This window comes from Vipera ursinii (assembly GCF_947247035.1).
Source record: "Vipera ursinii genome assembly, chromosome: 3".
NCBI classification, from domain to species: Eukaryota; Metazoa; Chordata; class Lepidosauria; order Squamata; family Viperidae; genus Vipera; species Vipera ursinii.
In genome coordinates, this window is record NC_139516.1 from 64,658,184 (window position 1) to 64,681,034 (window position 22,851).

The 22,851-nt window shown below is 38.3% G+C and overlaps 1 protein-coding gene across 1 annotated transcript in view; it reads right to left on the reverse strand.

Moving 5' to 3' along the window:
* PLPP3 (phospholipid phosphatase 3) overlaps positions 1-22,851 on the reverse strand; it is an 80,672-nt gene that overhangs the window by 18,879 nt on the left and 38,942 nt on the right. The window contains exons 3-4 of the mRNA XM_083361110.1: positions 7,388-7,671; positions 6,157-6,214 (exon numbers count right to left, since the gene is read on the reverse strand). Coding sequence (XP_083217236.1) covers positions 6,157-6,214; positions 7,388-7,671 — 342 coding nt within the window. The remainder of the gene's footprint in view (positions 1-6,156; positions 6,215-7,387; positions 7,672-22,851) is intronic.

The window sequence follows — 22,851 nt, forward strand, 5'->3', positions numbered from 1 at the left end:
TTATATCTATTTAAAAAACAGCATCGCTATTTGGAAAATCTTTTTAAAAATCAGTGTTTTTGAGACCACTTCATATATTCTATATTATTAAGTATAGATTAGAGACCACTGTCATATTTTCCCTAAACCTTTACATATATATATATGTAATATGCCAGCTGTTATACAAACTCTTGTATATTACATGTATGACATAACATGTCATCTGCTCTAAACAAGGATTGAATAGCAGAGGCAAAATCTGAATCCTCAAACTATATGCAAACATTTCTTTGAATTTTAAAAATTTAACAGGAACCAAATTTGAATTTATAAATGTAGAAGCTTTAAAAACTTGGAAGACTCATTCCCTGGAGGTCTAGAAGGTAGACAAAACAATTATTTAAAGAAAATGCCCTCAACAGTGGCTCACTTTGAGAATGAAGGGAAATTAGCACCTTTTGGGAAAGTTTGCCTTTAGTCAGCACTTGCAAGTTTTATTTTTTTCAAAATTCTAACAAATGAAAGTAGCAGAACAGGTTGCATTTAATTATACAGTATGATCAGCTGGGCCAGAAAGTTCTCAGCAGATTCAAAGCCAGCAAGGGCCTTGATTATATGTACTATAATAGGGAGGAGGGAAGAAAGCGTTTAGCAACACTTTTGTATGAGACAAAACATGCAAAGACAGACCCCAGTACAGCAGCAATAGAATACTTGTTTGAGCATGCCAATTTTTTTTAAAAAAAAAATCCAAACCGAGAGCAACCAATTTAAACCAAAGGTGAATCTTAAAACTTCCTTGCGTCTATTTTCTTACCGACCTATTTCCACTGGCAGCAATGCCAGGATTTGCTCTGGAGATTTCCAGTGCTGAATTAAATTAAGGGGGTACATTTCACAAACAGCTACGCTTCCATGAAATGTGCTTCTGTCCTGGCTGATCAGTACAGTGTGAAAGAATTTATAGATCTTCAACCTTGTCAGGTACACTCAGCCTGATACCAGTTCAAATCAAAGCTTCAATCTCCTAGGACCCTTTAGACAATAGGCAAGGGCAATCCCATGTTCATAAATCCAATGCGATTCTTCAAATAGCTATTTGCTCTTATTAAACTTTTATCAGAATTTTTCCCCCAGTGAGATTGTCACATAGCCACTGTACAGTCACTTGGTTCCTACAATGTGTTAATCCATAGTATAGATCAGGCCTCACAACATGTGGCTTGTAGGATGCACACAGGTTGCCAAGCAGCCTTGTGAGACCCACCAATTTTTTTTAAAGTAATAAATTTAGAGCCACCACTGCTAGCTTCAATGTTCCTGCTCCTCCATTAGCCACAGAACAGCTGATTGACATTTCCAGTATTTCTTTCTGCCTCTTGAGGGTTTTTAGTTTATCAATGTGGCTCTTTCATGTTAATGAGTTGTGCAGACCAGGTATAAACCTATTTTCACTTTGTACAGTGTCTAGACCACAGGTCGGCAACCTCCGGCTCCGCTTTCGGCAGCTTCCTCAAAGAGCGGCGCCGCTGCCCCTTTGCACGGAGGTACGCGCGCACCTCCCCAAAGGTTTGGGGAGGTGCACGCGCAACTCCGGTCGTTCGGAGAGGTGCGCGCGCACCTCTCGGAATGGGCAGGGGCGCCTCTCTTTTTGAGGAAGCTGCCACGGCCCATCTGCGAAGCTGCCGAAAGCGGCAGCTTCGCAGACGGGCCGCAGCAGCTTCCTCAAAGAGCGGCACCGCTGCCCATTCGTGCGGAGGTACGCGCGCACCTCCGGTCGTTCGGAGAGGTGCGCGTGCACCTCTCGGAATGGGCAGAGGCGCCGCTCTTTGAGGAAGCTGCCACGGCCCGTCTGCAAAGCTGCCGAAAGCGGCAGCTTTGCAGACGGGCCGTCGCCGTCGGGCAACCGGGAACCGGTTCCATCTCATTTTTAAAAAAAATGGCAGCCGCGTGCGTCCGCGCATGCGCAAAAAGGTTTTTTTGCATGGACACACGCACGCGGCTCCCTCTTTTTTTAATTTGTGATGGAACCGGTTCCCAGTGGCTCTTTTTCTTTTTTAGGTTGCCGACCCCTGGTCTAGACCTAGGGAATGTGACTTGCAAACATAGTTTATGACTTAGCGTTGTGTTTGCACCCAGATATTTTTGATTTTTTTTAAAAAAGCAAAGCATTGTTTTAAAAATCGTAATTTAATTTCATGTGCAAAGCCAAGTTTTAAGAACTCTTCTCCAAACTCCAGTACTAGGAAGGACCATTAGATTCTTCTGATTAAACAAGTGAAAAAAAATGAACAAACAGAACAATTCTGAGTATATTCTAAGGATAAGATAGAGTGTTGCACTAAAAAGGGACTGAAGACTGCAAACAATCAATTTTATATTTTCATAAAATCTGCGTCTAGCACATCTATATCTAGAGATGACTATTATGATTTGAGTAGAAAAACACCATGCCCTCCTGACTAGAGGATTGTGACCTGTGTGCCTCTGCTATGTCACACTAAGGTGGCCTTTTATACATACCACATTGTTGGATTGTCTAACCCTTTAAACAAAAAGTATTCAATACAATGTGGCTTTCCAGAAGCTGCTGGGACTCTTCTCCATTGCTCTAGTTAAGGAAGTTAGAAATAAGGGCCAGTATACTCTTCACTTCTCGTAGAAATAATGTCTTTAAATAAAGATTTGTCTTCCGACCATTCTTTACATGCAAGGCTGCCTTGTAAAATCTTAAGTTGCAAAAAAAAAAAATGTGCCACTTTGTCCCAGCAATGGTAGTGGTGATGAGTTACATAAATCATTTATCCAAACTCCAAGAGATCAGCCTCATTGCTAGTAACTAAAAGCCAAACACAAACACTCCATCTATGCATTGCTGGCAACAAAATCAAGTTTGAACTGCTTTGGCGGTGCATGCACGTCCCTTCAATTCACTGGCCATGTTATTTTAACATTGCCGAGAGGAAATGGGATAAATGTTTATGGAGTAACTTTGAAATCCTTACAAGGGGGGAAAAAGTGAGAGGAAAATGTGAGCAAATAAATTCACACAGACTATCAAACAGCCTAGATGTATGGAAATTAAATTTCAAAGATTACTACCAACTTAAAGAGGAAACGCGAAAGGAGGAGGAAGACCAGCAGGCAGTTGTCTTAATTTATCTTTTCAGGCAGCAACAAGAAGGAAATGTAATAAGAAAGGCCTATAGGTAGAAATATTTAATGTTTTTATATGTTCAAGTCTGCATCTCTCCTTGGTACCCCCATTCCTATTTCATATCTAAGAATATGACAGATATGGAGCCTACAGATCTTTGGAAAGTCTCAAAAGGGGGAAAAAAGGGGCCTTTCCCATGTTATATTTTAATCACAAATCATTCATTAACTCTCTCCCTCTTCCTTCCCAAGAGCTTAGGGCTGCTCCACCCATAATTGACCTATGCAAGGTTTCTTTCAGGAGATTTACCCAGCTAACTTCCAGCCAGGAAGCACTTTCGCATAACAAGCAGAGGAAAGGAAGGGCAGAGCCATTTTTCACTGACAAAGAAAAACAAGGCCAGACCCAGAAATTTTGAGTGAAACTATGTGGGCAAGTCAATCCACCTGCCCTGCTTCCTGGAGTGCTTCTGAGTAAAGGAAGTCCCCCCCTTTTTTGCCTAATGAACGAGATAATTATAATTTTCACCCCATGTATGCAAATGCCAGATAAGCAGCCTAACATTCTCTCAATGTGTTTTTTGATGAAGTGAAGTATGTGTAAGGGTGTACATTTTGCGCCCTTGCTGTGTCCTGTGCTCTCGATGCTGTTGTAACCATAGCCAGGCACAGATAAGGATTTCCAAGCATTCCAAGTCTTCTTTAAATCTGAGGAATGCATGACATTCAAACCAATGGACCCATTTCAAGGATTGCATTTCTATACCCATTTCACACTCTGGCCCATGTTGGACACAAAATGTGGGTGCAGCCACTCTTGGAAGCAAAGGATTTTCAGTGATCTGTCAGAGGATTCAAGTTTTGTCTGATACAGACAAGAGGCTGAATTGCTCCTCTAGGCTACAACTATATTTTTAAAGTTAAAATAAATAGCTGTTATTTTTATTCCCCAAAATGTCCCTACTTTTCCTGTAAGCTTGAAATCATCCCTTCTTCTTTAACAATTGTTAAATAAATGCTAATAAATGACAGTTGATAATCAAGATTGACCAACCACAGTTCATGGGTAGTATTAGTTAACCTGAATTTGTTTTAATGCTGGCTAGATAGTCAACTAGGCTGTTTAACTAGGAGCAGAATCTAGTTAATGTATTACAATCTTGCATCCAGTTAATATATTAAAATTATTAAAAAGTAGAGTCTCTCTTCTAGAATTGAAAGAGAACGCTAATTGAAAACGAATTCATTCATTTATTTTATCCAAATATTCTCCTCTACAGTGTAGGAAAAAACATACAGCCTTTCTTGTGTTCCTAACATTACTAAGCAATTGTTTATAATTAAGGCAAGTTTTTATAGTGTTCCACTGTGAAATTTTGGGTGTGCATGAGACTTAACCAAGTTCTAGATCTCAAAGTAGAACATGACAATTTTGAGTGGATTTTTATTTAATTTCCTCATGGGAAGTAGATTCTTGGCCTAACTACAGTTCTAATGCTAATCTGTTTCTTTGTGGTTAGTGGTCCTGCAGCAGCTATAGGGAAGGAGAACATGTTATTATTATATAGAACACCATGGTGGGAGAAAGAGGGGGTAAAGTTTTAATAATATATTTACCATTAATCAGAGTTATTGTTTTAATCGGATCACCACTGATCATTTAATCAAGGTGTTATGGTATAGAGTAGAGGTGTCCAGCCCTGACAACTTTAAGACTTCTGGATTTCAAGTCCCAGAATTCCCCAGACAACCAAGACTTGAAATCCATAAAACTTAAAAGTTTGTCAAGGTTGGATACCCTGCTGTAGAGACTAAGGAAGATGGCCACTGCTAAAGCAACAAAGGGTAAAACATTTTTAAGTCCAGAATGAGATAACATTCAAAAGTATCTCAGGCAGATGCCTTCCGAATTCACTGGACTATAAGGAAGAGGTGGTGCAGCACAATCTCACAAGATCCTGTTACCATAGCTAATCTCAATCTCTGTCATCTTTCCAGTGGAGTTGATTTTCTGGTCTGATCTACCTAGTGAGGCTGGCACACAGGGGAGGGAGTACACACCTTTGCCACATGGCTTTGTTTTATTATTCATCCTAAACAGAGATGTGGTGTTCTTTTTTAAGTGCATCAACCAGCTAATCTGGATTATCAATTGATATATTCTATGTAGGGTTATTGAATTCTTCTTTGGTAACTCTTGTTCCATTCTGTCTAATACATTCTTAACATAGCTTTTGCTATTCTTTAATTTCAAAACATAGTGATTTATCTACTTCACTTCTACCCCCTTTGATAGCAAGCACCTGTACTACATTCATGAATAAACAACATTATTTTTGGACCATCAAACTAGAGGTAGTCTACCACTGAAATTCAGAGATCTTCCAGTATTTCAGTCCTTCCTAACACTATCCTACAACTTGAATTTTGGATCTTCTAGATAAAAACCTCTATGGCCCTTATTTGAATCTAAGATCGGCTGGATGCAAAACAACTATCAGAAACTCTTAAATGTAAAAAGAAAAACCAGTATTGCAGGATCCGTGCCACATTGTTTTACATGGAAATGATGGCTGGAAGCCAAAATAACATTGTTCACATGACTGCATTTTTTCATGTTTACACTGCTGTATTTTCAAAGCAATTTTGTATGCAAATGCATGAACTTGTAAAACTCAAGTAAGTTTCAACCATATATTCTATGAACTAGTAGAATCTGAATTATTGTGGCTATGTTTCTTCATAAATAACAGGGTTTTTTAAAAACATGGATTTATTCTTGCATAAACAACCCCATGTAGGAATTTGACTGTGTAAACTAGGATTAAGAGACAAGCCCTTGAAGTTATATTCTAGGTTGTAATAAATAAAGCTTTAATCTATGATTCTACTACATGAAATATATATACTAGTGATTTTTTAAAACTTTTTCTGGTTCATAACATTCATTCATTTCCCATTATAAACCTGAGAGAGAGATTACACATGATTTGCTAGGTAAAATAACTTTAGACTTACCACCAAATAAAGCATGGTATAGAGTGAGAAGGAAGCATGTCCAGAGAAAAATGATTTCCTGAAAAGGAAAAGATAGGAAGCATTACATTCACTCTGTTATTTAAATAAACCGTCGGTTACTCTGTTTTATCATCTCTTAGGGTGAAAAATCCACAGAACTAAAACTTTCCTTTATTCTGTCCAAATTCATTTGTAACTATTAATTCAAGACTGAATAATTGTTACAGAGACAGCAGAAATATTTTGTTAACTGATTTATGTGTAGTATAAAACAAATGGATAACTAGTCATCAAATACTTGTCATTGCAACTATTTATACACCCACACACACAAACAAGGTGACTCTGGGTAATGTTTAATAATTGATTGAATATTCCTATTTGGTTTTACTAAAGAACTATTGTGAGCTGTGGTGGCGCAGTGATTAGAATTCAATATTGCAGGCTAACTGCTCACTGCCAGGAGTTCGATCCTGACAGAGCAAAAGATTGCCTCAGACTTTCATCCTTCCAAGGTCAGTAAAATGAGGACCCAGATTGTTGGGTGGAAATACGCTGGGTCTGTGAACCACCCAGAATGTGCAGCAAAACACAATGGGACAGCATATAAGTCTAAGTGCAATGGCTATCCAATCCTCCTATGAAGTCCATTCATGTACTCTTGGGAAGTAGAAAATGGAAACAATGCAATCATTGCTGTACCCAATGCGAGGAAGCACACTTCCTCTTATAGAGAGTATAATATGTATTTAGTATGCTGTGTAGATTCACAGATGGTGTCTTCCTGAGAGAGTCTGTCCAATTAATTTTTACAACTGAATTAAACTGGTATCTGTAATCCTATCTAATGATAAAAAAATCTTGATTATGCATGGTATGACTACTCCCTTTCTCCAGTTTCCAGTACAGCATTAATAGAGATAAACCCAAAAAACCCCCCCAAAAACCCAAAACGATAGTCATGTGTTCTCATAGTGGGCAGATGATCTTTAAGCTCACCTTTGACAATTATATTCTATGCTTTTATGAAAATAACTTCTTTCGATACATCAGTCACACCTCTTCTTAATTGCTTTTTTTTACTTTTACTTTGATTTCCTAACAATGTTAATATTCTTTTGCATTCTTCTTCCATATATTTTTTTTAGCAAGATTTATGAAATCTACATAGACCAAAGGACATCATTTTCGTTGAGTTACAGATGTCTGTTGGGAAAAAAAAGACTCTTACCTTGCTTCCTGGATTTTGCTTTCATCAGGATTAAGGCACTGATACTCTTGTATATAACCCTGGGAGCAGTTGACTTTTGTAAAGTCTGGCATACACACTGCAATGAAATTAGGTCTCAGGCGTCCCACTGACACTTTGGCAATATCAGTAAAGGACTGACTGATAGCACAGCCAAATGCAAAGCAGCCCACTTGCTTGTATAATGCTGCAATGTATGGGTTCTGGATAAAAGACCGAGATTTCTCCTTCAGGCAGTGGATCCGATAGAACTCTCCTATAATAATCTGCAAAAAAGAAAGGTGTATCTTTTTTAAAAAAAATGCTATCATTTGAAAAGGATATTCAGTCTTATTGAAGATTGTATAGCTTTAACACAATAGCTGATTACTGCTGAAATCTGTTCACCAAATGAAGTAACAAATTAGTAACAAATTATTATTATTAGTAACAAATTATTGGCAGCAACTAGTTGAACTTGGCTGACAGCAAAAAGGTAATCTGGACTGGATCCAATATATTTTTGGGGAGGTCACATGGAAATAGCAGGCTGTGGAGTTGAGAAAGCATCCAGAAAAAGGAAATGGCATATTGTTGCCAAGAAAACTACAGACTGTCTTTCCTCACTGGTACTGAAGTTGACTTGAAGGAAATTTTAACTTCATTTTAAAAAAGGTGATTTCCCTCTTCTATTAAGTCACAATTTTCCATTTTACAGTGGAAAAATATAGCCAATAAAGTCAGGATCATCACAGGCAGGAAAATAGATTGTAAAAGTAGATTAGCTCAAATTAAGGGTTTTGAACTGTTCATCTAGCAACTAGTAGTATATTTCAGAATGCTAAATGTGCTCATGCACTCTTTTCCATATACGTTTGCTTTGAAATATACCATCAAAGCCATGTAGAATTCAATCAAGCCAGCCAGTGTGGTTTTGAGTCCTTATTCTTGCAGATTTTGAAATCACACGCTCACACTCATTGCCCATAAATCTACTTGTGTACCAAACAATTTCATTATTTTTGCCAGTGTCTGGGACAGTGATCTCTTTGCCTGAACATCTGATGCTTTTTCTAATATGGTCTTTTTTATTTTTCGAAATGATTTGCAAATCTTCATTTACGTACCAAATACTCAAATCTAACCCAAGAGTACTCAATGCCTCAGGCATGACGAGCACTTACTACTTACTAATTTTCCAGTTGGCCTACCAGCCAACATAAGAGGGTGTTCAGAGCAACAAATTAACCACAGTATTTTACAACTTCATAAAGAAGCAGCTGTTTTCAGCAATAAGTTTGGAACAGCAGCAGATATAAGACCATCATCTATCCTGATCCACCTACCAACCAACTCAATTCCAACTAATAGTAGCACCAGTCCATCTGAAATTAAATCCAGACCTTCACCCTGCGTATTATAGATAAGTGTTTTCTACCAATATTGAGGGAAAGATGATGTGAAGTGAAGTAACACTTATGGATGTATTGAGCTAGAAGAAGATGAAGGCTAAGAGATACTTATGTTTACTTCTCAGATATTAATTTGTAGATGGGAGTGTCTACTGGCACATGGGTTTGCTCCTCTGATTTTGTGGGTTAACTTTGACTATATCAGTTCCTCTTAAATGCCCTGAGTATCTAACTAGTTGCAGTAGGTAACTTATGTTTATTAACGTACTGCCAAGCTATCATGTCATCCTTTCTATTAATAAACACAGTGTTTTGTTTTTCTCTTCTATGAATCAGATTTTCTCTCTGCTCCTCCCACTAAGAACTTTTATATGGCTTTGTGTATTGACAAACAGATGTGATTTATTAAAAAACTGTTTCTAATTCCATTACAGTAAATACTGCTCATATATAGACAATGCTATTTATCAGAAAAAGAGCTACTCATTCAGTGGAACTTTGGGCTGCCTGTTTCAGCTTCAATATATCTGAACAAATTAACAGGGGGCTACTGTTAAACAGAAGGTCGGCAGTTTGGGGGGGGGTCGAATCCCGACTGCCGTGTAGCAGAGTGAGCGCCTGTTACTCATCCCAGCTTCTGCCAACCTAGCAGTTTGAAAGCACGTAAAAATGCAAGTAGAAAAATAGGGACCACTACGGTGGGAAGGTAACAGCGTTCCGTGCGCCTTTGGTGTCTAGTCATGCCGGCCACATGACCATGGAGATGTCCTCGGACAAGCGCTGGCTCTTCGGCTTTGAAACGGAGATGAGCACCGGCCCCTAGTCGGAAACGACTAGCATGCATGTGCGGGGAAACCTTTACCTTTACCTTACTGTAGCTCACAAAACATATTTATTTTATTGCTTTCCAGAGGAATCTGTATGGCACAAGCAATAAAGATCTGCTTAAGTGAGTCACTGTCATGCTAGTTTTAGATCATCTTGAAGAACAAATCTATGCTCTATTGACCAGTGAAATGACAGATCTCCATATTCTTCATGTTCGTACTTACTAAACCCATTTTTCTGTATGACAATGTGATTATTCTGAAGAATAAAATGGAATCCTCCACTCTACTTTTGTAACTCTACTCTGCTCAGTGTGGTTAAAGATGCTACAGGTGTGGTTTCTGGTCCACATCACCCAATAGCTGGAATTCTTACATCTACTTCATTTTGCTCAACCAGACATTTCTGTGCAACCTACAAATGTGTGTTGGGGGAGAGTTGTTTTGTTTTTATACACATATTTCAGGTGTTTATACATTTGAATTAAAGAGTTCACATGACACAAATGTGGTCGGGTTATTTCCCAGTCACTGAATCTGATCTTGAAAAGAAAACATACATATCAGGATAGAAACAGACAATACTTCAGAGTAATTTAATGATTCCCAAACTATAAGTATAATGTGGGTTTGATATTAAATCAGAAGGTTCTGTAAGACCTTGTTACTGTTTTAAGAGTTGCAAACTTTAGGATTATCCTGATATCTTTGTTCCAGGTTAACCTACAGGCAATGACAACCCTGGAGAGACATAATTAGAAAAACTGGTCCATCTGGTTTCATTTGAACATTCCATGTACTGCCTATTACCCGAAAGCAACCAAATAACATAAAATCAAAAAGGTGTGGGCGTTTCTGGCATCATTACACCACTTATTGGACAATTGCTTTTCAGAAATTGCAAAATATAAGCTTCAGTTGTAGTCAAGAATTGCAAGTAATTCCACAGGCACAACAGTTCCTAAACTAATCCTCTGAGTTCAATCTTGCCTTCTGGATTGAGAGCTTTTAAAATGCTATTATAACTGCACCCAAATATCTAAGCCAGTGTTTCTCAACTTTGACAGTTTGAAGATGTGTGGACTTCAACTCCCAGAATTCCTCAACAATGCCAAGGTTGAAAAACAACAGTCTAAGTCAGAGGTGGGCAACCATGGCAATTTTATGACCTGTGGACTTCCCAGAATTCTTGAGCCAGCCATGGTGACACAGGAATTTTGGGAATTGAAGTCCACAGATCATAAAGTTGCTCCAGTTACCCAACCTGGTCTAAGCCACAGGGAGATTTATCTTCCATGTATGCCCACAAATCTTATTTATCTTATCCTCTTGTTTAAGAATGTTACAAGTGGTGGTTGTCCCTCTCTCCAGTTTTATTTTACAGTGTTTAAAGAAGCACTTTCTTTATAGCTCCTAAATATATTTAGGTTTAGTTTTAATTGATTATTTTAACATATAACTTATTCTAAGGCAAAATCGCAAACTATCCTGAAAAAGACGTCATGGTTGAGTCTCATTTCTATTATACCACGGGCCACGTAGTAATAGGGAAAAATAATAATCCTGAATCGTTAAAAAGTTCTTAACTAATAGTGTGGTTTATACTGATTCTGCTTATAATCCTAATGTATTGTACTAAAATTCCATCATTTTCTGCCAGCTGAGATAATGAGATTATAATAATTTAATAATAAACACTAACTTGAATGCACTCAGGCCTGAATGAACATAGGGCGATATCACCAATCAAAGACATTACAGTAAAGCATAAAAATACAGAAAAACATGGAAAGTATGATAAAACGAAGGATCTCACTGTCCCTTGTCGAAGGGCTGGGTGAAGAACTAGGTAGCCACAGCTTATCTAAACAACAGCAGAGTGAAGGCCATCTGCATCTGGGAGAGAACCTTGTTCCAGAGGATAGGCACCAAACTGTCTTGGGAGTACCAGGTTAAGGACATTTAAAACAAGATATAGTCACACCCAATATCTGTGATCTTTTGCTTACACTGTAATGTACAAGGCTATATGAGTATTGACTCAAACTATCAACAATGATTTTCTACTAAAAGCATCATTATATGGAGCCATGACATTTAGAAAGGCCATTTCGAAAAGAAATTTGTTTCATGGCATTATTTAGAAAGCTCAGTGAAATTAATCAGGCAAGGGCTTCATTTTTTTGGAGCGCTATAAACCAGCATTTATAGCTTGTGTCCAAATTATATGCTTATGTCATCCAATTGCTATATGGTTCTGGATAGAGCAGGGCTTTTCAACCAGTGGTACGGGTACCACCTGTGGTACATTGGCACCTGGCAGGTGGTACGCGACCAGCCTAGAAAAGTGGTAGCGGGGGAGGGGAATGAGCTGAACCAGTGGCAGCACTGCACAAGCCTGAGCGAGAGACGGCTGGAGCTGCAGGGCTGTCAGGGCTCAGCGGAAGCACCAGGATCAGTGCTTCTTCAGGGCTCAGTGGAAGCACCAGGATCAGTGCCAGCCTCCAGCTGGAGCTCGGCGCTGATCCTGGTGCTTCTGCTGAGCCCAGAAGAAGCGTCAATCAGCTGGAATGTTGTAGCATCTCCACAGTCTTGTGATTTGCATTCATATTTATGATGGTCACAAGTGTCCCAGGATCATGTGAAGTGACCAAAACCTGCTGCAACCACCCAGTAGATGGGGGGAATAAAAACCAAGCACCCCCCAACCCCAACCCCAATGCCAATCCTCATCTGAAATGCTCACAACAATGAAAACCTCGGACAGGAGGAAGAGCGCCCCCGGGCCGGCAGGCAGGTGTCTTGCTCGGCTGTGGCTTGGGGGGCACTTTTTTCAGTGCCATTGTAATTTTGAACAGTCACTAAGTGAACTGTTGTAAGTCGAGGACTACCTGTACTTCATCACTTTTCTTCTTTTTTGGGGGGGTCATCAAGTTTTTGACACCTTGCTAGACGACTGGTGGTACTCGGATGTTGCCATATCCTAAAATTGGTACAATGGGTGAAAAGGTTGAACAGCCCTGGGATAGAGTACTGGAAATGAAAAGAGGGTCACAAATCTGCAATTTCCTGGAAGTATATGAGACAGAAAAGGGAATATTTAAGTCAGGATACGTGCTTCAAGATAGATGACATGATCAATGCAAATGATTGTGCATAAGGATCAAGCAAGCACAGAAGCAATGCTAAAATATCTTATAATACAATAAACTTGTGTTATAACTTGAAATGCAATCAGCCTAGGCATATGTGAATAAAAGTTTTCACCTCTTGATGATGTTTACATTCAATTATTAGTGCAGTGGTCCTTACGATCATGGATGAGTTCATACTTGCTCATATTTTTCTGTTGCTTCCGATAGGTAGCATGCTTTTACTAGCACAATTCACAAGCTTTAACTAGGTTATTTCCACATCTACAGGAAGTGCCTTGGACTTAATAGTAACACTATACATTGCCTATATAAACCTGCTTGCCTAGCATCTTTTAAATTCAAAAACTGAAGACAATTTAATAAAAATACAGTTTAATCAAGTCCAAATGTTTATTCTCAATGAAAGGGAAACATAAGTTTAATTACTTTTTGCCATATTTTCAAAATAGGTGAACTGAACTCCAATTTTACTTATTACTTCAAGTAAAACTAAAACATGGAACTAAAAAACCTAAAACTTTTAAAATGTCTCAAGTGAAAGAGAAAGATATTTTTCAAGAATTAAGTCTACTTTATAGATACAAAGTGAGAATCAATGGATTACACTACTTCTGGGAAACTGTATTTATGTTTAAATAACCCAGGTGGCCAGAAAGGTCCAACAGAGACTCCACTTCCTCAGGGTCTTGTGGAAGAACAGGGTAGAACAACGGCTAATGACCTTCTTTAACCAGGCTACTATAGAGAGCGTCCTCTTGCATGGTATTGTGGTTTGGTATGGTGGCCTGACAGTCGCGGATAGGAAAGTATTACAGAGGGTGGTGAGCACAGCACAAAACACCGTGGGCTGTCCCCTGACACCACTGGATGACATCGCCAGGGCTCGCTGCCTTGGAAGAGTGAGGAAAATTCTCAGGGATGACTCACACCCTGGTCGGTACCTCTTTACTCTCCTACCATCTGGTAGGAGATACAGGAGTATAGCCAGCCATACCAACAGGCTGAAGAACAGCTTCTATCCATGGGCTGTCAGGCTCTTGAACAGGACTTGCGACACCGGTGCGTTGTGTGCAATTAGCTCACATGGTGTAACAAGATGGTGGATTTGTTGCCACTGTGAGTTGTGGGGGGCACGAAGGGAGACTCAGCCAATCTCAATGTATACATGGTTATACTTTGCCAATAAAAGGTTCAATTCAATTCAATTCAATCCAATTCTGAAGGAAACCTATGATTTGGTCTTCAATGTCTTAATTTCTAAAGTTGTCTTTAATGCTAGCAGAATTTCAAACATTCCATTATAAAAGAAGAATCTGAAAAAAACAATGTAGCAATGAATGATAAAATGCAAAGTCAATGGGTCAAAGCCATAAAACAACTAAAAGAAACAAGAGGAAATAAACCAAATGTAAAATGTTAGGCAAATGGAAACAACTTGATTGGAGACTTAGTCCAGAGCTGAAGAGTCAACACAATAAAGACCTTTTTTAAAAAAAACATACAAAACACACATCACTGCAGGTGGGGACATCAGATTGCTCAATAGAATCTCCAAATTTTCTTTTTAATGCTTAGCACATTTCATCTGCATTCACATAAGAAAGAAAAAAAATGTAAAATGTGAATATGGTTTACAGATGCTTCAAAAATTCATTTCTGGTTTTCAGCAGGCACTAAGCTTACTGATTGTTGGTTAAGAGTGTCTAATAAAAAACAATCATGGGTCAAAGCCCATGAAGATTCTCTCTAAGATAGCAGTTAGTATACACAGATATAATTCATAGAAGATTATTCTAGCCTGCAAGCCCAGTTCGCAGGGGAGAAGATGAAAATATATATAAAAAATGCAAGTAAGATCTAGATTTCTTGGTTTGAGAAACTGGATTGTGGAAAACAGAGGCCGAATGAAGAGATGGATTATGTAAACTACAGAATAAGGATGTGAAAGAGAAGACAGGTAAATGAATTAATTTAAAAATGGAGCATTTGTGGTTACTTCATAGTATAAAATTTAAGAAAAACATAACGGTATTTTTAGTTTATAAATAAAGCTCCATGCATTATTTGGATTGCAAAATTGCAATACTTTGATATGAAAGTTCTGGAGCTTCACTAAAGCTACCTAGGCTTAAGACCTGGCCTGTTCCAAAATTTGCTGGAAATCCTTCAGACAAGTGCTGCCCAGCTGATGGCTTGTCTATTTGTTGGATTACCTTCAAATGCAGGCAGAAAGCCAAGAACTAGATTTGCATAACAGCATGAATAAAAGCATCTCTGTCTCAATCTCTTTTTCTTTGGAAGAATGCAATTAATTGCCAGATGGTCTATTGGAGTTATTTACAGGCAACTGAAACATTGTTCATTTACTGGAACAAATCCTCCATGGTTTCTGTGGATACTTTGGAATGTATTTCCACCAGATATGCATATGGCCTGTAGTAAGCCTACATTCAATATATTTGATTAAATACAAGGAAAATATACAAATCCAAGTTGATCCATATGACTGTTTCAAATCCTTTCCTGGGGTATGGATGAATGGTTAGTGCATAAAAACATGATAGAGCAAAACGGGAAGGAAAAAACAACACCCTTTGGATTTTACAGAGATTGATACTTCCACTCCAATACATTTTACACAGGTCCACTTGTCCTATGCAGAACTTTGAAGGGGTTAGCTGCTTTGAAGAAACTCTGACCGAATCAAGCCCACTAGTCAAATAATCAAATCAATTCAGGACATCGGATCAAATCAGGACCTTTCAAATAGCTTCAGAGAGATCTGAAGATAATTTCGAGATTCAATTGGTTTTCTGGTTGGCAAGATCCAAAGCATTATTGCTGGTTTCTACCCAGGTATGAGGAGGAGGAGGAGGAGGAGGGGGGGAAGAAGAAGAAGAAGAAGAAGAAGAAGAAGAAGAAGAAGAAGAAGAAGAAGAAGAAGAAGAAGAAGAAGAAGAAGAAGAAGAAGAAGGGGAGGAGGAGGAGGAGGAGGAGGAGGGAGGAGGAGAAATGGTTGAGTTCATAACCAATGACTTTACTCATCTTTGTACACCACCTGATTTTTCACAGTGCTCATGGAAGCATTCTGCTGCTGTCACACTCACTATTCTGATATATGATGGTGAGGGAAGAGGAGAGAAACAGGGACTCCGATTTTTATTTTATTTTTTTAACTTCTCTTTTGTGATACTTTACCTTTCCCTATATCTATTTATTTAATAAATAAAATTTAATAAATAATATTCTGTGATCTTCCATTTTTCTCCAATAAAATCCTTTCATGCTTATTTGTCCTTAATTCTTAAATTATATCAAGGTCTCTTTGCCCAAACTGTTTGCAGTTCCTTAAGTCCCCATTCTATTCTGCACCTCTCTCTTCCAAAAATAAACAAAAGTAATTTCTGTTTCCATTCTGCAACTTTTTCCCCCTCTTGGATTATATTAAATAAATTCATCTTTTTGTCTGCATGAGTGAGTCGAGATTGGTTGGCTGCTGTTTCACCTACAATATATGAACTGTACTATTTTTATATTATAGATTTCATAATAATAGAGAGTACTGATATTAACACTTATCTGCCATTTTCAAGGTTTGCACAAAGTATATGTAATATATTGTTCCACCCAAAAGTTAACCTTGTCAATTAATCATGCCAGAAGTAAACATTTAGAAGGTAGAAGAGTTTTTTTTAGGAAAAGTTTTAATTTTGAAAATTTTTATTGTGAAGGAGGATACTTGCTATCTATATTGGTAAGAAAGCTGTCTAATATGCCCTTTGCCGCACAAAGCTGTCAGTTCTTCATATGTACTTTCTTTACCTTAAAAGAGGTTCAGGAAGAATGTTCAAATATTATTTCAACAAATCCTTGAAAGTATAGACTAGAAGAGTGATGGCGAACCTTTTAGAGACTGAGTGCCAAAACCGCAACCCAAAACCCACTTATTTATCGCAAAGTGCAGAACTGCATCAGCATTGTGGTGTCCTGGGGGGGGCAGGGAAGTGTCTTTGAGTGCCGCTTTGGCACACAAAAACTAAGGGTGCAAATATGGGCCACCGTGCTGCAAGGCACAAAAATGGCCGACGCCATACCACGGGGTGCAGATACAAGGCGCTGCAACACACAAGAACAGGGCAGGGCTAATTAGTATCACACAGGCACTGTTGTTGTTGTTGTTAGCTGCGAAGTTGTGTCCGACCCATCACAACCCTATGGAAAACGTTCCTCCAGGCCTTCCTGTCCTCTACTATCTGCTGGAGTCCATTTAGGCTCACGCCTACTGCTTCAGTGACTCCATCCAGCCACCTCATTCTCTGTCGTCCCCTTCTTCTCTTGCCCTCAATCTTTCCCAGCATTAGGCTCTTCTCCAGTGAGTCCTTCCTTCTCATTAGGTGGCCAAAGTATTTGAGTTTTAGCTTCAGGATCTGGCCTTCTAAAGAGCAGTCAGGGTTGATCTCCTCTAGGACTGACCGGTTTGATCGCCTTGCAGTCCAAGGGACTCGCAGGAGTCTTCTCCAGCACCAGAGTTCAAAGGCCTCAATTCCTTGGCGCTCAGCCTTTCTTATGGTCCAGCTTTCACTGCCATACATTGCAACTGGGAAGACCATAGCCTTGACTATACGCACTTTTGTTGGCAGGGTGATGTCTCTGCTTTTTAGTGTGCTGTCTAGATTTGCCATGGCTTTCCTCCTGAGGAGCAAGCGTCTTTTAATTTGGCTACAGTCCCCATCTGCAGTGATCTTGGAACCCAGGAAAATAAAATCTGTCACTACCTCCATTTCTTCCCCATCTATTTGCAGCCCGTCCCTTTTCTTCCAGTCCACCAATCGACAATAGTTGGTGACCTCTGCTCTACCACCTCTACTTGAGCTTGCTAGTTTGCCGCTTCGCCTCCTTTGTGCTGGATGGGGCTCCTGCTCCAGGCGGTGGTGGCAGCCTGATGGACTTGCTCCTATGGCAGTGGCACGCATGCCAACAGAGAGGGCTCTGAGTGCTGCCTCTGGCACGCGTGCCATAGGTTCACCACCACTGGACTAGAGCTTAAATTTCTAAAATTAAAAAGCTCTTGTATGTTTTCTGTTTTCAACTCACTCTGCCCAAAAAAATTAAAGATGCTTCAGAAATTTTGATGCCTCCATTGTAGCCAAATTTAATTTTTTTTTAGCAAACTGACTCTTGAGATCAGTTGAAATCAAATATTGATGCCTTCAAATTTCTAATCACAAACTGTAACTGAATCTTTCTACCTTCATTTCTCATTATTTTGTATACACCATCAAAGATACAGAAATAAATTCTGCCTGATCTAGCGAAACATTGTAAGATTAAAATTTACAACACAGATTGGGCACAATCAATCTTAATCTTATGTAACCAGGAATATGATTTAACTAAATTAGGGGGGGAAAGCAACAAAAACTGCAGAGTGGTCTTATCTTTGGAATATACAAAAATATGCTACATTTAAAAAACTACTAATAACTTGCCTAAGGGACATGTGTGAGTATTTGACGAGATTAATATTTTCTTTTACTGCTGGTGGTCTTGATAATTGCACAAATATAGCAGTTTGAAAATTGGAGAGTTTGCCTTCCCGCCAGCATGCCATTACACAGTCATGACCCATCCTCCTATAGCCAAAATTGTGGCAAAACCCTTAATAAGTTGAAGTAGGAGAATCTTGTTCTTTTGGCAAATGCTGAACCCCAGGGTTTTTTTTTAGTAAGAAGAAAAAGAAAGAATGCTCCGGGCAACTAATTCAGTACAGATGTGCAAAAGCTGAAACTTCATCCTGAATAAACAAGTTTTAAAGATATTAAGCTCTTCTTCTGACTTGTGTGTCCAGCAAAGAGGATCCATGTGGTGTGAACTGCTGGAAATGTTTAAAGGGGAATAGTAATGTTAAGAACAAAGTGCACAGCATTTTACTATGCTGAAACAGGGCTGAAAACGGTTTTTAGCAAATACTTGAAAAGCCTCTAACAGAACTTGCCTCTCTGAATCTGACAAGTCATCCTTGCAATTGCCCCTTCCCAAGCAGGAATTCTTTAATTTTCAAGTTACTGCACAGGTAGTCCTCTACTTACAACGTACATTCAGTGACCAGTCAAAGTTACAACAACAACAAAAAAGACTTATACATGATCGTCGCACATATGACCATCGCAGCAACCACAGGATCATGAGTTCAAAATGCAGCTGTTTGGCAACCGGCACGTGTTTATGACGACTGCAGCATCGTGAGGCCCTGAAGCCTTCCCAGTCACTTTCCAATGAGCAAAATCAATGGAGGAGACTGGATTCGCTTAGCAGCTGCAGGGATTTGGCTTAACAACCATAGCAAAAAAAAAAGAGGCCACGACTCACTGAACAGCCTCCTTGCTTAGCAACAGAAATTCTGATCCCAATTGTGGTTGTAAGTTGAGGACTACCTGTATTTTTAAGGATCCAATCGGGTGGGAAATGGTTAAGATTTCAATTGAATATAGCAGTCCTCAGTTAACAATGATAATTGGGACCAGAATCTCTGTTGCTAAATGATGAAGCCCCGACTGCCATCAAGTATCGTGGGTCACTAAGCACATTCTTGGCAGTTCAGGGAGGCTGGCCAATAGGTAAGTGAGAAGCATAGTAAGAACATGGCAGGGTCAGGATTGGCTACTACTGGGAAGGGGAGGGTGCAAACGATTTATACTTTGTCATTTACTTTTTTTGTGGGAAGCCATTGGGGAAGGTCACAAGTAGCAATCACGTGACTGTGGAATACTGCAAGCATCGTAAGTGTGAGCCAGGGGCCAAGTCCTTCGGGAGAAGGGCAGTATACAAATTAAATTATTAAATTATTAAATTAAATTAAGTGCTGGGACTGCTGAAATGTTGGGGGAATCAAGCTTAAATCTGTTTCTTCAGTACTGTCGTTAACTCTGAGCAATCACTGACTGAACGGTTGGTAAGCAAGGACTATCAGCAAACATATTCATCTTATTTTTTAGTGGTGTCTTTTTGTAAGCATAACTGTTTCTCTCACCCCATTCCCCAAAATATACTATATTCTGTCAGACTTTGTAGCTCAATGTGAGTATATCTAAATGACTGACATAAGGTAGCATATGAATTATTGGAGGAGCTACTTTCCTATCTTCTAAGAACTTCAGTGTAATCTACTATATAAAAACACAAATTAAATCCTGTTCAAGAATGTGCAATGCAATTATGTCTGTGTATGTTTATTTAGAAACAAAGGCTAGAGTGTCCAATTAAATTTATTCCCATATAAGTATGCATGTGATCTTTACTTCACCTATGTACATCAAGTGTCTCTTCTAAACTGGTAAAACACAGGTGTCAAAAGATCAATAAGATCTAGTTACTCAACTATGGAAAGAGAAAGCCTTTTATTACAACTGAGACAATTACTAGATAAATCATGACCAGGACTAGTGCATAATATGAGATCCTCAAAAATTAAGCTGCATCTTCTAAAGTGAAAGAAATACACACCGTGATAATCTCTGGGATTATTTAGGGGAGGTCTGGAAACATGGTCCCTAAGGCAATTAGTATCTGAAGTGCCTTGTGTATTCATATCCTGTCATGCACCAAAGGAGACAAAGGTCATAACCTCCAAAGTTTATTTAACAAGAACTTCGTGAATCCTGGAAGTTTCATAAAACATGACCTAGACCTCTCACAGATATTCTGTTGATAACAAACAAACAAAAAAAATCTCGCACCCTTAAAAAGCTCTAGCAATAAAAATGAATGCTTAATCTTCCTGAATGTTTCTATGCTGTTTGAAAACAGTCAAAAAGAATAAGAGAAGAATAGGGATGCTGTATATTTCTGAAGATTTCATATTCTACTCAAATAATCCTGGATCATAAATTATACCTTTCAAAGAAAACATGTATTTGTTTTTTGGATAGCTGTCTGAAAGTCTAAAAGATTTTGAAAACAATGAAATATAATTTTTCAACCTGTAGGGATTACAGCTGCTATGGCTCTTTCAGCTATGTAGATCACGATTACACAAATAAAATTAGTACAGAATAGAAATGGTAATCTAAACAATTATCTTCTTTTTGTCACTGGGTTAATCGATCATTGCCTTTCTAAATGAGCAGGTTATGTACACAATAGCAATGTTGCAATGCTTTATTTAGCTGAAGTGGTTACAAGTCAAGTCTAGTACAAGGAGCATTACGCTGTAGACATAGTTGTATCAACTAGAATGTACCGAATAACAAATGCTGTTTTTAAATTTTGCAATAATTATTTTATTTGTATCTTCTCTGCCTCTATCATCTCTTAATTTTTAAAGTCAAAATTGTATCTCTCTATTTCACTGTAACTAATAAAGCTTTCTTCACTTTTTAAAAATGTTAATAGTATCAATTCATTTATATTTCCCACTACTAGTTACTGTAATTTAATTTTTTTAAAATCTGCAAATCTAACCCAGAAGCATTTTTTTAAATAGTTTGGTTGTGTCTTCCTTTTTAGTTTTTAATTAATCTGCCATTTTTGTTGTAAGAAAGCTGATTAATAGTTGCTTGACTATTAATACTTTATCACTTTATCATATTTATTTCTGTCACTGACCAATACAACACAGGTGGTCCTTGCTTAATGAACATTGTTCAGCAATTGTTCGAACCTGCAATATGAATCAAACAGGACTTATGCCCAGTCCACAAAATCCCACGATCATATGATTATGATTGGCAACCTTCCCTGTTGGTTTCCTACAAGTAAAGTAAATCAGGAAGCTAGCAGGAAGTCAGAAGTCATAGATACAGAAGTCAACTTAGCACCATGTCACTTGATGGGGTTTCCAATCCCAATTAGTGTTGCTAAGCCAGTACTATCTGTAAAGCATACTAGAAATCAGAAGCAGTCCTTATTTAGTTTATTAAACTAAGTTCTCATAAAATAATTTCCACTCCCAAACTTTCTACCTGAGAATCAGCTTGTGATTCTTATGATTGAGCTGCTTTAGGCACTGCTTCTCAGTGGCCATTTTGATTTTCAACCCTATCCCACTGCTGAAACTGCTGAAGCAAGTCGGGTAGTAAGGTATCCAAATCTGTTAAAACTTGGGCCTGAAGACAATTAGATCATATTTTTTTAAAAAAATATATTTTTAAAAAAACTTCTGAAGGGGAAAAAATAAAAATAAAAAGGAAAAAGAGGGGAAAGGACAGCCTCTCAGCTGAGAAGACTAAAAATGTGGCATTTGACTGAACAGCCCAGTCATCATGCTGGCATTCAAAAATGAATGAATTGCCTGGGAGAGGAAATAATGGCCATTCATGTGAACAAAAAATTCTTCTCATAAGATTATTTATGTAGTTTCTGAAATTGTTCTGAAATATGGACATTACATTTGTCTACAAATCAGTGGTTTTGTGTAGCCAATCATGTGCAGCCCTGCACTTAAATCTCCTAGTTTAATCAGAAACATAACCCAACTTTCCAGCATTTATCAGAATAACTTACTTCATAAGCATACCAAACCATTATTTGTTACTGTAAAAATTACCCTTGACTTCATGGACTGTCTCCTTCTTCTTCCTTTATGCATTCAAGGAATTAATTCCTACTTATTTTAAGAAACCAAAGTTTCATCTAATTTGCAGAGCAAATGTAAATCATAGCTTATGGGATCACATGTAATAAACTATGGTTTAAAAACATAGCCAAAGATTTATTCTTGTTGCACATTGTAATTACTTTGGCATCCCATCTGGGTTGAGGCTCTAGGTGGTTAGGAAAATTCAATTATAAAACCATTTCCATTTATGTGTCTGTGCATAAAAATAGTATCCCTTTATTGCCTATGATATACAGAGTTCACTCCGTCCAAAAATCTTACTTGATAATGAGAAAATATTTGCAGAAATGTCTCCAAGCAAGAGTATCGAGCAAAATATTATTTCAGTGCAAAGAACTGTGGTAATATAGACCCATGGCTGGCTGAGGAATTCTGGGAGTTGAAGTCTACAAGTCATAAAAGGGCCAAGTTTGAAGACCCCTGCTATTTACTATAGACCCTACTTCTCTTCATTTTT